At 40.3% G+C, this 12194-nt stretch overlaps 1 protein-coding gene across 2 annotated transcripts in view; it reads right to left on the bottom strand.

The window, feature by feature from the left end:
* Positions 1–12194, bottom strand: part of olfm2a (olfactomedin 2a) — a 50880-nt gene that overhangs the window by 13512 nt on the left and 25174 nt on the right. For both annotated transcript variants that reach the window (XM_015020633.1, XM_015020626.1), the window contains exon 2: positions 3626–3775. In XM_015020633.1, coding sequence (XP_014876119.1) covers positions 3626–3775 — 150 coding nt within the window. The remainder of the gene's footprint in view (positions 1–3625; positions 3776–12194) is intronic.

Raw genomic sequence — 12194 nt, 5'->3', positions numbered from 1 at the left:
ATTTTACTTAAGTAAAATGTTATTGTGGTACTTTGACTTTTACTTGAGTACATTTTTGACTTTGTATTTGTACTTTTACTTAAGTACATTTTTTGAGTACTTTCTCCACCACTGCAGAGGATTCGGTTTTGCACTAGGTTAATTTTTAATTTTTTTTTTGCAAAGTACTGAGCTTATTCATACTTTGACAGCCCACTCTGCTGCTGCATAACCAGCCTACTGCTTCACGCACACCCCCTCATCTCCTGTACATTGCACAAAGCGGGCCAGAAATCATCCAAACACCACCAAATGTTGCAGGGTTGTCGTGCCTATAGGAGTCTATCGTGTGCATATGTCCAGCAGCCCACTTGAACAGACGCACGCCCACGCAGACGGCCAGCAACAAAAAAAATCAAAACGAATTTCAGAAAAACAAAACAGACCCGACATTCAAAGGTCGCAGTTTGGCATGAAAGTCTGTTTTGCACCACACTGCCTCGCCTGCCTGATCCATGACAGCCTTCTCGATTACTTCATGTCCAGCCCACTGTTTCCCGCACCGTGTTGCTCCCACGTGCATCGTGAACTGGCTGAGGAGTATTTGGTCACACATTATTTCCCACAGCAATTAAACTTTTTTTTTTTTTTTTTTCCAACATGGTACATAGGTCCAGTAATAATAAGAAATGTTCCAGCAGCCTAGAGTCTAAGCAAATTCTTTATCAACTCCCTGCTGTAGCATTCGGGACTCCTTCATCCTCGCTCATACAAAGACAATCCTCATTGTCAGTGTCCCAGATTTACAGTCGCAGGTGTGTCTGCTTCATGCCCAGCGTGATGACTCATTCTGCATCAGCTTGTTTGTGTGTATGTCTAACCACAGCCTCGTATTTCATTTGATTTAATCTCAATTCAGCCAGCCAGACAGTGAGGTCAAAAGGGGGTGAGATGTTCAAAGATTTGCGGTGAGTATTGCCTCGCTGCCATCCTTCAGGGTCAGGCTCTTTGTCTGGCTTTACTTAGAGCTGAATAAAGATTTTCAACAAGCCTACTTTACATTCTTTGAACAGAGGGCAGTTTTGACATTGCTAACATACCCTTGGCTCTTCAAGTCAGGAAAAGCTTTTTGTGGATCTGAACTCAAACAATTTCCACTCATGCGCTGGGTTCAAATGAGGGTGTCTTGGTGGACGCTGCTCTGTTGGGACCGCACATTTGCGCAGACTCACACAGAGCCTTTTAATTTGCAGTTTTCATTTGGGTGAAGCTGAAATAGTGCTGACCCTAGGTGTCCTCATTAAGTCCGCTTCAGGCAGGAGCGAGCAGGGAAAGCATACAGACCCACACAGTAATAATAACACCCACATTTTATAAAAAAATGCAGTGCAGTGATAAATAATACATTATAGAGTATATCTTATCCTATTTATAGCTGTGAGTTTTTTTTTTTCTTTTTTTTCTGAAGCTTACTTTAAATGGTTTATGGTGCCATATTCAGAGGGGAGGCATTGCAGTCATTTTACATCTGGAGTAAGTTTAAAACTTATTAATATAACAAATAACATTCCATGCGCTCATGGAATGGGTAAAAAACACAAGCAGAATATGCACCGTCATGTTCAAAAAGTTAGAATATTATTAAAAGGTTCATAAATAATTAAAAATAGCGGTATTTGAAAAACATCTTCTATGACAATTGTGTGATCCACCAGCACTTTCGTTCCTCTTTAAAGAAATGCTGTGTATTTTTCTGAATCAACGCTGCTATATTCCTCAGCTTTTCTCAACCAGGTTTACGGAAATGTACGTTTTCCTGTGAATTTCACAAGCTGCAATGAGGTGAAACTGGTTTCTCTAGTCAGTCTGTTTCTGTGCTATGATGTGCTTTTTCTGTTCGAATATGTTGCTTGTGAAGTGTGTTAGCAAGTGGATTTTTGTCTCTGTAAACATGCGCTTTCAACATCAGCACACAGAAACTGTCTGAGGGGAAGAGGCAAACTTCAATGAGGATGAATGCATTATGTGAACGCACGCGCCTCATTGATCCATCAGGGAGCCTTGGGAACCTTTTCAGCATCTCAGTTTACCTCCATCTTTTCTCACAGGACGATATCAATGTCACTGGGAGCCCCTCAGCTCCTCCTCCACTTCTCTGCTCTCTTTCTAGTTGTAAGTAACCTGTGGAGTCTCTCTTTTACAGGCGCACCTGTTGTAATTGTCCAAAGTGCCTGCACTCAGCGACCGGCAGAGTGAATAAACGTCTTACCAATCCGTTTGAATGTATTTGGCATCTCAGGTTTCTATTATTTAACTTCTAAAGAATGAAAAGACGTAGGTGTACAGCCTCCAGGTCTGGAGACTCAACAGTTCATGGCTGGATCTGTCAGCTTGTGAATGAGTGGATTCCTAATAGGCTGCAATATTTGCATACTCTGTCGTGTAGGTCAGCATGCATATATTAAACCACACAGGCCTGCATAAATATATACACCAATACTTTCAGCTAAATTTGTCATGCTGACTGATTTGTAAAGAGCTATTTTTAAATTGTGTCAAAATTATGAAAATTATGAACATTTATGAAAACAGAAATGCATACAAATTAGGATCTTTGTTCCACATTGCATGTAAATATTCTGACATGCAATTTCTTTCAAAAGTATTCACTCTGAACTTCTTCCCCATTTGTGGCATTATTACTACATGCTTAAAGGTATTTGAATTTTATCTGATGGATCAATATAAAGTAGCAAAGGCTTGTGTAGGAAAATATTTGGTTTTCATTTTGTTTCACTACAAAAATGTAAAACATACATTCATCCCCCTTTATACTGACATCTGCCAATAAAACCTAGTATAACCATCTGCCTTCAGAAATGACCTGCTGAGCCAATAAAGTCCACATGTGTTTAATTCTGTCCTAAAATATTTACAGCTGTTCTGTGAAGGAACATTTATGAACAATCAACATCACGAAGACCAAGAGACCTGGCTGACAGACTGGAAGCTGTGGAGACTTCAAAAGCAGACTTAAATAAAACAATATCTCAAGCTTTGAAGTCCTCAAAACACCATTCTACACATCATTCTAAAATGGAAAGAATATGACACAACTGCAAACCTTACGAACAAAACAAGACTGTGCGCATACAGTATTTCTAAGAATATGAAGAACTATATATCATTTTCTTTTCGCTTCACAATAATGTTTCTTTAAGTAGGTTTTCAGCATAAAACTCTAAGAAAATAAACTGAGATTTGTGGTGGTAAAATGCGACAAAATTCAAGAGATGTTAAGGTTTTTGTAAGACACTTTATATCAGGACTTACCTATGCAATTACGTATAATGATCCTAAGTCTGAGGTTGTAATTTAAAGAATAAAACAGTTAAAAAGGGTATGAGAACTTTAGGAAGGCAATTTACATATTCCAGTGAAGTTATTAATTTGTCTTTCACTTGGAAAAGTTTTCAATCTTCCAAATAATGGCTAATGAGTTGCATGGTGAAGGAGGTGGCACAATCCAGCAGCCTGCATGTGACAGACGGCGTCAGACATTAAGCGCAGAGTGTCAGTTTGTGTTTGTGTGTCTGTGTGGGCAACAGTTGGGTCTTGGAGTGAGTGTGTTATTGACAGCTGTCACCTTCTCCATGAGCTGGCGGAGCTGCCTGCTGCGTGGGTCGCGGTTACACATGTTCTGGGCTGGTGCGACCACGGTGCAGATACACTTCCCATCTGCGTCCTGTGCTGAGCTGTAGATCTGCCAGCCTTCCTCTGGGCTGGGGTAAAGAGCCTGCAGAAACACACACATAAATATGAGACCAACCAGAGAGGGGGCGGGGGGGAGATTGCTTCTGTTGTTTTTTTCCTTTCTTTTTGTTTTAAATTTATGCTGGCAGACATTTCAAAATGTATAAGGGTAGGCAAGATGATTTAATTCTGCTAGCATTATTCTAAAGAAATTTGAAGTGTGCCCCCCTTATAAAATATTTCCAAGGCAATACGTTTATTTCATTACTTGAAAGTCTTGTAGAAATCTTATGGGGGAGAGGGAGAGGAAGAATACCTTTGATATGCTTCATTTCAAGATTAGCTGTGCTCAATCTGTCACCATCTAAACTGGGAGGTTCTATCTTGCCAGATGTATTTCTTTCTTTGAAAAATCAATAAAACAAACAATTTTTCCAAACACAAAATGAGCGAATAGCAATCGACTCTTCCTAAATACTTGAATTCACTTGATATCAAATGTTAGTTTTTATCAAAAAACAACAGAGAAGAAGCGAATAAAGAAATTGACAGAGGTGCTGCTCACAGCAGTGAAACACCAGAGGAGAGCACTGGGGCCTGGGCGAGTTATAAAGAAGATAAGAGAGAAAGGGGGGAAAAAGAGATTTGTGTGTAGATCAAGATAAGACAAGCAGATTGACAGAAGATGCACAAAGGGATAAGAAAAACTGAAAAATATGGCAAGACGGAAACACAGATATAAAAAAGAAGCATTAGGCCGGGCTGTTAAAGGCTGAGCATCTAATAGGTTTGGACAGAGAAGGGAAATGGAGCTGTTCAGGATCAATAATGCAGCCCCTTACCAGGGGAGGAGGCTTGAGACTAAAAGGATGGATGTCTCTTTCAAACTAATCCAATCAAAAGTAGTGCATTGCGGTCACAAGCACACCAGCACATGCATACAAGCTCGGCTCTGCCAATTGTTCATTCACAGTAAATTCCGACTCCATGACATGAAGTCAGCACATAGCTAAATGTAATAACAGAACAATGCGGGGTATTTTTTATTTTTTTTTTGTAGCGAAATTAAAAACCCATCCGAATAAGTGAAACTAAAAGCCATTCTGTGGTTGTAGGCCACTCACATTTTCTCTCTTCAAGCAGGATTGGGCTATGCCGCGGTTTCTTTGGGTCGGGCAGGTTCAGATTAAAATGTCTTGGAGAACAGGTGGTGTGTGTGATTGGAGTTTAAAGTACCAACCACCCTGGAAGCAAATGTGCTGACTGACACATTGTGTCACTCCTACTAATCCCCTGACACCCCACCTTCTCTACCCGCCTTCTCCCTTCTTTGCTCTCGAAGAACAAGCTGATCTTAAATTTAACAAGCTCTAAAGTGAGCCGTGGTTGCAGATATCGGAGTTACCTTTATCTTCTCCAAACCATGCAGCGATGGCATTTTGCTTGTACGTCTTTTCATTCTTTATTACCTTCAGAATGCCCGGTGCATACTAAGTAGACTTATGACATTTCCAGGTGAATGTTTCTAGTTTTAATTAATCAGGGGTAACATTCCATTCACACAGCATTACAAATATATGCTGGTAATATTTCAGAGTGACTGAATGTCTAATTCCATGAGGAAAAAGTCATTGTGAGACTCTTGGACCATAGGCTTAAATAAACCAATGCAATATTTCGGTATTGATGCAGATTTGCGTGTCATCAGACCGATAATGAGTTGTACGGATTTCTTTTCCCCAATCGGCTCCAAATTTTCTTACTTCCTCTTCTTTGTTGTAAACAATGGGATGCCGCATGTAGAGGAAAACGGAGGCCTACAGCAGCCAGAGCTGAAGGGGGAAGCCAAGACAAAAGAGGCTGAATCTCACCCAATTTATTTCCTCTGGGTCTGATAGTCTATTTCATTCAGCTATTGTCAGGGGGATGGGATACAGCGTTTTCTATTGTACCTGATTCCCTCTCCACATCATACTCAATCTGTCAGATCTCTGGAAACATACACATTTGTTTCACTATATTTCTTGGGTCTGGAAAACAAATGAAACCAGAGCATAAGCTGTGAAGTGATGAGCATGTTGAAGCCCTCCTTGCTCTTCAGGTTATTTGTGTAAGAGGTTACACTTCTTCATCATTTTATGAAATTGTTAAAATATTACTTAATACTCATCATGGTCATTGCCAGAAGACCTTATAGAAGATCCATTTGATATTGGTGTGGAAAAATAACCTGTAAACCATAAAAAATACAAATAAAGTAGATATTACCATGCAATAAATGGTTCAGAACTTACCCTTTTTCAGGTTTGATCACAAAAATAATGATTTATTAAGGTGACTGAGGTTTAGAATTTGGTAACATGGTAAAATCTCAGGTCAAAGCAGTAACCTTTTGTTACTGTTGTGTTATATTTTGAAGATGAAACTTATTGGATGATGGGGTTAAGATTCAAATATGTGTCAAAAATCAATGAACTCAATGAGCACATGGGAACATTTTTGAAATGTTTGATTTAAAACTTATTTCTGTAACAAATCCTGTCAGTATCTGTCTACAGATACAGACGCAGAAGCAGCAGATATACCCCTTTATCAATTTACACGCATTCTTGATTGGAGAGTAACACATAGAGATGGAATTGCAGCTACATTAACAATCAAAACCCAGGAGCATTTGTTAGTAAATTCCTTCAGTTGTAATACGTTCCATTGCAGATCTGCAGTGTGCCATTAATGGCTGCTAGACTGCTGTTCATGTGCTGCTGATTGTGAGGTGCAGGGAGCACAATGGCCTCTCATTATAGACTGTATCCTGCAGTGTTAACAGGTGGAGGCTAACCATACTCAAATTGCAGAAACCACGAGGGCAACTCATTCTGTCCACATGTGCAGTCGTTAAGCAAACAATCCTATGTCCATGCACGAAAAGGCCACCTATTCAAATATCCAGTTTCACTTCAAAAGAGCCCGGATGGATGCAGGGGTGTGCGCCACATTTTAACTTCTTTAAATCCCAGAGGGAGGAGAAGTTTGTGTCGAAATGGCTTTGCATTTAAAAATTGCACTGCTAAATGGTTTGTAGTACTAATATCAACAGGAGGGATTTCAGCTTAAATTGTGATACTCTGCTTGCCAACATGTTTCTGCTCTTCTTACTTAAGGGAGATTTCACTGTAACTCATCTTTCCTCCCCCCCCACCCCCCTCATCATTAATATTTCATAAATGCTGGGCTGAAATTAAGAGCCTATTTGAATCACTTCCAATTTCATTACCACCCACCTATCCATTCTGCTCCAACTTTCTCATTCTGATTGCGGTTAGAAAGCAGGATGGAAGGGGTAATTCTAAAATGCAAATGTCCCTATATGCTTTGTGCCTGTTTTAAAGTAGATCACTATATGAAATCTTGTACAAATGAACTTGATTTTCAACACTGGCTTTGCATTTATGTAAATTTGATTAAGTTCTCTCTTTGCAACAATGAATGGCTCATTGGCGTTTGTTCATTTAGGAGATTCATGCTCCCTACAGCCAGCAACATACCTCATTAATGTTGCAAAAGTGCATTTCCGATATCCACTGGCATTAGAAATATTTTCAGGATATGCAGAGTAAACTGGCGTGAAAATAATGTTGCGAACCAAATGTTGACTACAATGATGCCATTTAACCTGCATTTATGTTGTAAATAGTTTGGTGGATACTCTCCTCATCAAACACAAAGACAATTTCAGCAGAGAATTGTCATCTAGTTCATTGTCCCAGAAATTCAACCACTACCTCTGAGAGATGGTAAAGAACCTCTTACAGGTATAGGCGGTCTCTCTTAGAGAGACTGTGTGACAGCGCATTAAAGGCGACAAAGGAATGAAAACAAAAATTCAAAAACCACACGTGAAAAATAAATTAAAACGGCTCCTAAAATTTATGGGATTTTGGGATTCCCTTTTTGAGCTTCAAATTAGACACGCTCTGGGATGAAGCCTTATCATCCACTGCTGGCAAACCTCAAGCTCCCAAGAGAAAACCCGAGTAAAGCAGGAGGTACTGATATAGTCAGAAAAGGAGGAGCCGGCAGGGAGGACAAAAAAAAGAGATTGTATTTCGCCCAGCTGTATTTAAACGTTGCCAAGTTAAGATGCTGAGTGACAATTTAAGGTGAATTTCAGCTGACTTAAGGTTAAAATGATATCAAGCATTTCTCCCTTGTTTTCCTTATGATCCAGAAAGAAGGATCTAATTTCACATTGTCATTTGCTTTTGGTGACAATCTAGTTTTAGAAGAAAACATTGAGAGATTCAGTTCCCACGTTACTTCCTAACCTGAGAAATAATTCCAGTCAGAAACTTTAAAAATTCCTATTTTGTTGCTGACTACAAAAGTTCAGAGAGATTATCCAATTAGACATTCAGGCCGCTGGTATCGCTGTCGACTTGCAATATAGACTTCCTCTGGCGTTTCATTAGACCGACCCAGGAGCTAGCTGCTGCAAAGCCAGAGTTAAATGAGATCATAAATCTGCAGATCCTTACTTTATGAGCATGACGGCAAGTCTATTATAACTTTCATGAGCACTAGGCTGAAGGGGCAAATGTTAGAAGCAAGTTCTGAGATATGAGAGAGAGCTGACCGTGACACCGAATGCATCACATCTGAAGAATTGCCGCACCAGAGAGGAGGGACATTGTTAGGAAAAGGGCGTTGGATGAGACGTTCAGCGTGGAGAGGGACCAGAATAATGAGAATGCAAGAGGAATCAAAGACACTGAAGGCTAGGATACTCAGAATTACTAACTGAAGTGTGTAATCTCACTCCTCCTTTCATTTCCATCTTTCATTGCCAACATTTTTTTTTATCCGCGCTCTGCAGCTTTTATGTCTTTTACTCTTTACAAATTTCAGAAGCATTAACTTCTCCCAGCATTTGTTGGCAACAAAGCTGACTCATCTGTCTTTGCCACACACAGCTCAATTGCGTCTGTGCTGCAGCCAAACAATCACATCTCATTTTTCTAATTTGCAGCTCACTGCTGGATTGACTACATTTAAATAAACATGAAAATACACAGCCCCACTTGAAGCAAACAATACGTCAGTCTTCAATGCACCAGCCAGCTGCCGGCCTTTAAAATAAAACTCAATGAAGTCTCTCTTCGGAGTCCCTAGTCTCCTCTGCTTCCAAGGAAAACCGATTACCACAATCAGCGCAGCGTGGTTGCCAGTCAATAATATGACTCATAAACTCATCGTGCCCCCGCCCGCCTTACATTTACACCCACTCCATCAATCCTGTGACTGCCATCGCTCTGAACGGCGTCCTGCTTTCATCCCATCTGCTGCATCTGACTTGTTCCAGTCCAGATCACACCTGAAAGGCAGCAGTGCTGGGCATCAAGTCCACCAAGTGTTTTGTTTTCCTAAGTTGGCAGCAGAATTGGAGAGGTAGGAGAAAATGACACCCGCAACTGCGCCGCAATTTCCAAAGAGTAGTAGCAGCTTCGCTCTGTTTCAAAGCACGACGCCGGCATGCCAGGTGTCCCGGTGAAAAGCATTTGGCATCTGCTGTGGCGTTGCACAGGAACAAGACAGCTTTATCACACCTTCTGCTGAACTGGAAGACAGAGGCGAGGGTTTGTGTGATAAAACACAACAAAAACTGTGAAATTACAGTCACTGCTGTAAATATGGATTACAGGATTGTGTAAACTGGTTAATAAATGGCTGGTCAAAGGAGCAATAATCTTCATAGCTAATTTTAGAATGTTTTAATGATGTTAAATGTTGATTATTAAATAATAACATAATGTTGCCAATAACCTAGTTGTTTCCATATAGTTAACATAGCCGACTTATTTAAAACGGTATCATACACATTGGCTTTAACCAATTTTTGGGCCTGAAACCCGGCTTCCCAAAAAGAAGAAAAAAAAAAAAAAAAAAAAAACATGTCAGAACCTGGATTAAAAAAAATACACGGCTAAAAGCATAAGCGTAAACGTAATATGCACAAATAAAACCCTGCAACCAGTGTTTAATCTTTAATCCATAGCCAAGGATCACTCTTAACAGTCTGCTTGATGAGATTGCTCGGTGGGTGTGATAAAGTTTACAGCTTTAACACCCAGACAGACACCGTCTGACTGACCCCAATCAGATTCAGAGTCCTGGCTCTTTGTAAACTGCCATTATTTGTTGCTTTCTCCCAGTTCATGGTGAGAATACTTAAGACAACCTTGTGTCTCTAAGAGTTTTTACCCTGGATAGAAACAAACAAAGACGTACTGCTCCGCTGTCTGTCGTTGCAGTGCTCTGGGGATCCAACCGCGGCACAACGGTGATTTATTCACCACTGCATAGCACACACATTCCTGAAGTTATTTCAAAACAAACTATAGTTGAGTGGTAAACACAGTCAGATCTAATTTTCTTCTCTGCTGTATATGTTTTATAGTATCAGTTGCTTGCTTTCTTGATCCTTAATGATGCAAAACTTTAACCTACATTTCTTACTCATTTGAGTCAGTCATTCAATACCTGCAGCAACATTTAAGCCCAAAACAGGGAAACAGGGTATAGGGATAAGGTGAAAGGACTAAGGATGAAGGAGGGTGGAGTAGCAAAAACCTGAAGCATTAAGTATTAATGCGCTGCTTGGGAAATTAGAGGTGTGATTTTGGGCATGACCCCACCGCTGATTCTAAGTTGACATATAAACTTCATTTGATGTTGAATTTAATATGGTAATCTGAAAAAGTATTTACCCACTGACACTCTGTTCTTACTTTTTTTGTCAGACATGTTTCAGATCATCAGATTAATTTACGTATCAAACCAAGGTAATATGAGTAAATGTAAAAAAAAAAAAAAAATTGTTTAAAGGTTTCATTTATAGAGAAAAAAAAGCTAGACAAATTAACCCTGTGAACTGAAAAACGTAATTGCCCCTTAAACTGTTTTGAGTCACCGACCGCAGATAATAAGTTCAACCAAACATTCGCAATCACTGGCAAGGAGTTTATTTAAAGATCAAATTAATTTCTGAACTTTGACTAGGGCCTCCATTTTGCGCTAGTTTCTTTTTTTTCCCAGTGATTCAAAGGTGTACTTGGGTCAAATTGGGTCATTAGCTTACTGCATGTCCCAACATATCCCAAAGCTTGTGCATAAGGTCACATGGACTCATTGCTGGGCATTCTGATTGAGGATTTGCTAGTGGAGAGCAGACTTCATGGATCCATCAATTACAAAAGGTTATTCACATTCTGAAGCAGAAAATTGGCCCAAGGTCATCATGCTACCACCACCATAATTGTGGTGGTGTGAGTGTGGATAATCACATATAGGCTAGCATTAAATTCAAATAGTCTGTATCTTAATGAATGAAACTTTGTTTTGGTTATCTTTATGCTCTCTTTGAAGAGAACAGTAGAAATCTGAGGGTTTACATCAGGGGTCCCCAAACTACGGCCCGCGGGCCGGATCCGGCCCGCCACGTCATTTGGTCCGGCCCCCTGAACAATGCCGGATCCGGCCCGCCTGCTCATACCAGAGAGCATTCAGTGTTTTTTTTCATATATTGTATTTTCCGGTTTATATGTGGATTTTTCTTCAACCACCAGGGGGCTTTTGAGCAAATGTGAAACTTACTTTCCCTCAATGGAATATATACTCGTCAGTCACCGTTTCACTCACGGTTTTTTCCATTTGCATTCTGGGTAAAAATCTATCCAAAAGTGTCGTCGTCTCCTCCCCCCCCGTCGACAAGAATTTCTTTGTTTTTTTTTACTGCAAAAACTAAGACCGGCCCCCGACCACAGAAAGGAACAGCTATGTGGCCCTCGCAGGAAAAAGTTTGGGGACCCCTGGTTTACATGATCCAAAAGGGCATCTGGGCATCCAGACATTGGCTGTTCTCAGTGCCGTTGCAGAAAGGCAAATAAATAATCAGTCAGCTGTGTTCTTGAATCAGCTGGTTAAAACACAGGCATGCCAATCAAGTGCAGCAGACTTTGAAAATAGCTCTTAGCAGGAACAGTGCAGAAAGACGCGAGCATGTTTGTGCCAGGGCGGGGAGCAGCCATGCAACAGCCACTGGCATGCCACGAAGAGAGCTTCACAAGAAAGCAGCCCGATTATCTTTGATTGTAGCTCTAAACATTTTGTGATTCATCCTGCTTCTTAGATCATCCCAGCCAAATGCCTCATTAATAGTGATGGAAATTTGAAATGAGGCTTTACATGAATGTTTCATACACTGCCATTGTGTATAAGGGGAGGATCTTCCTGTCGCAAAGCCAACACATTTTCAGTCACAGCTATGTTTTCCAATGCAATTGCATCAAACTCTTTTCTTGGGTTAATGAAACTTTGAACTGCATAGGAGCAATTTTATTCTGCTACTGGTTGTGTTGTGGATATTCTCCAAATCAAAAATATGCATTGGTGATTATGTATGATAA

This window comes from Poecilia latipinna, unplaced genomic scaffold (assembly GCF_001443285.1).
Source record: "Poecilia latipinna isolate Pla-1442-1.1 unplaced genomic scaffold, P_latipinna-1.0 Scaffold83, whole genome shotgun sequence".
NCBI classification, from domain to species: Eukaryota; Metazoa; Chordata; class Actinopteri; order Cyprinodontiformes; family Poeciliidae; genus Poecilia; species Poecilia latipinna.
Note: the sequence above shows the minus strand (reverse complement) of the source record. Positions and strands in the feature narration are given on the sequence as shown.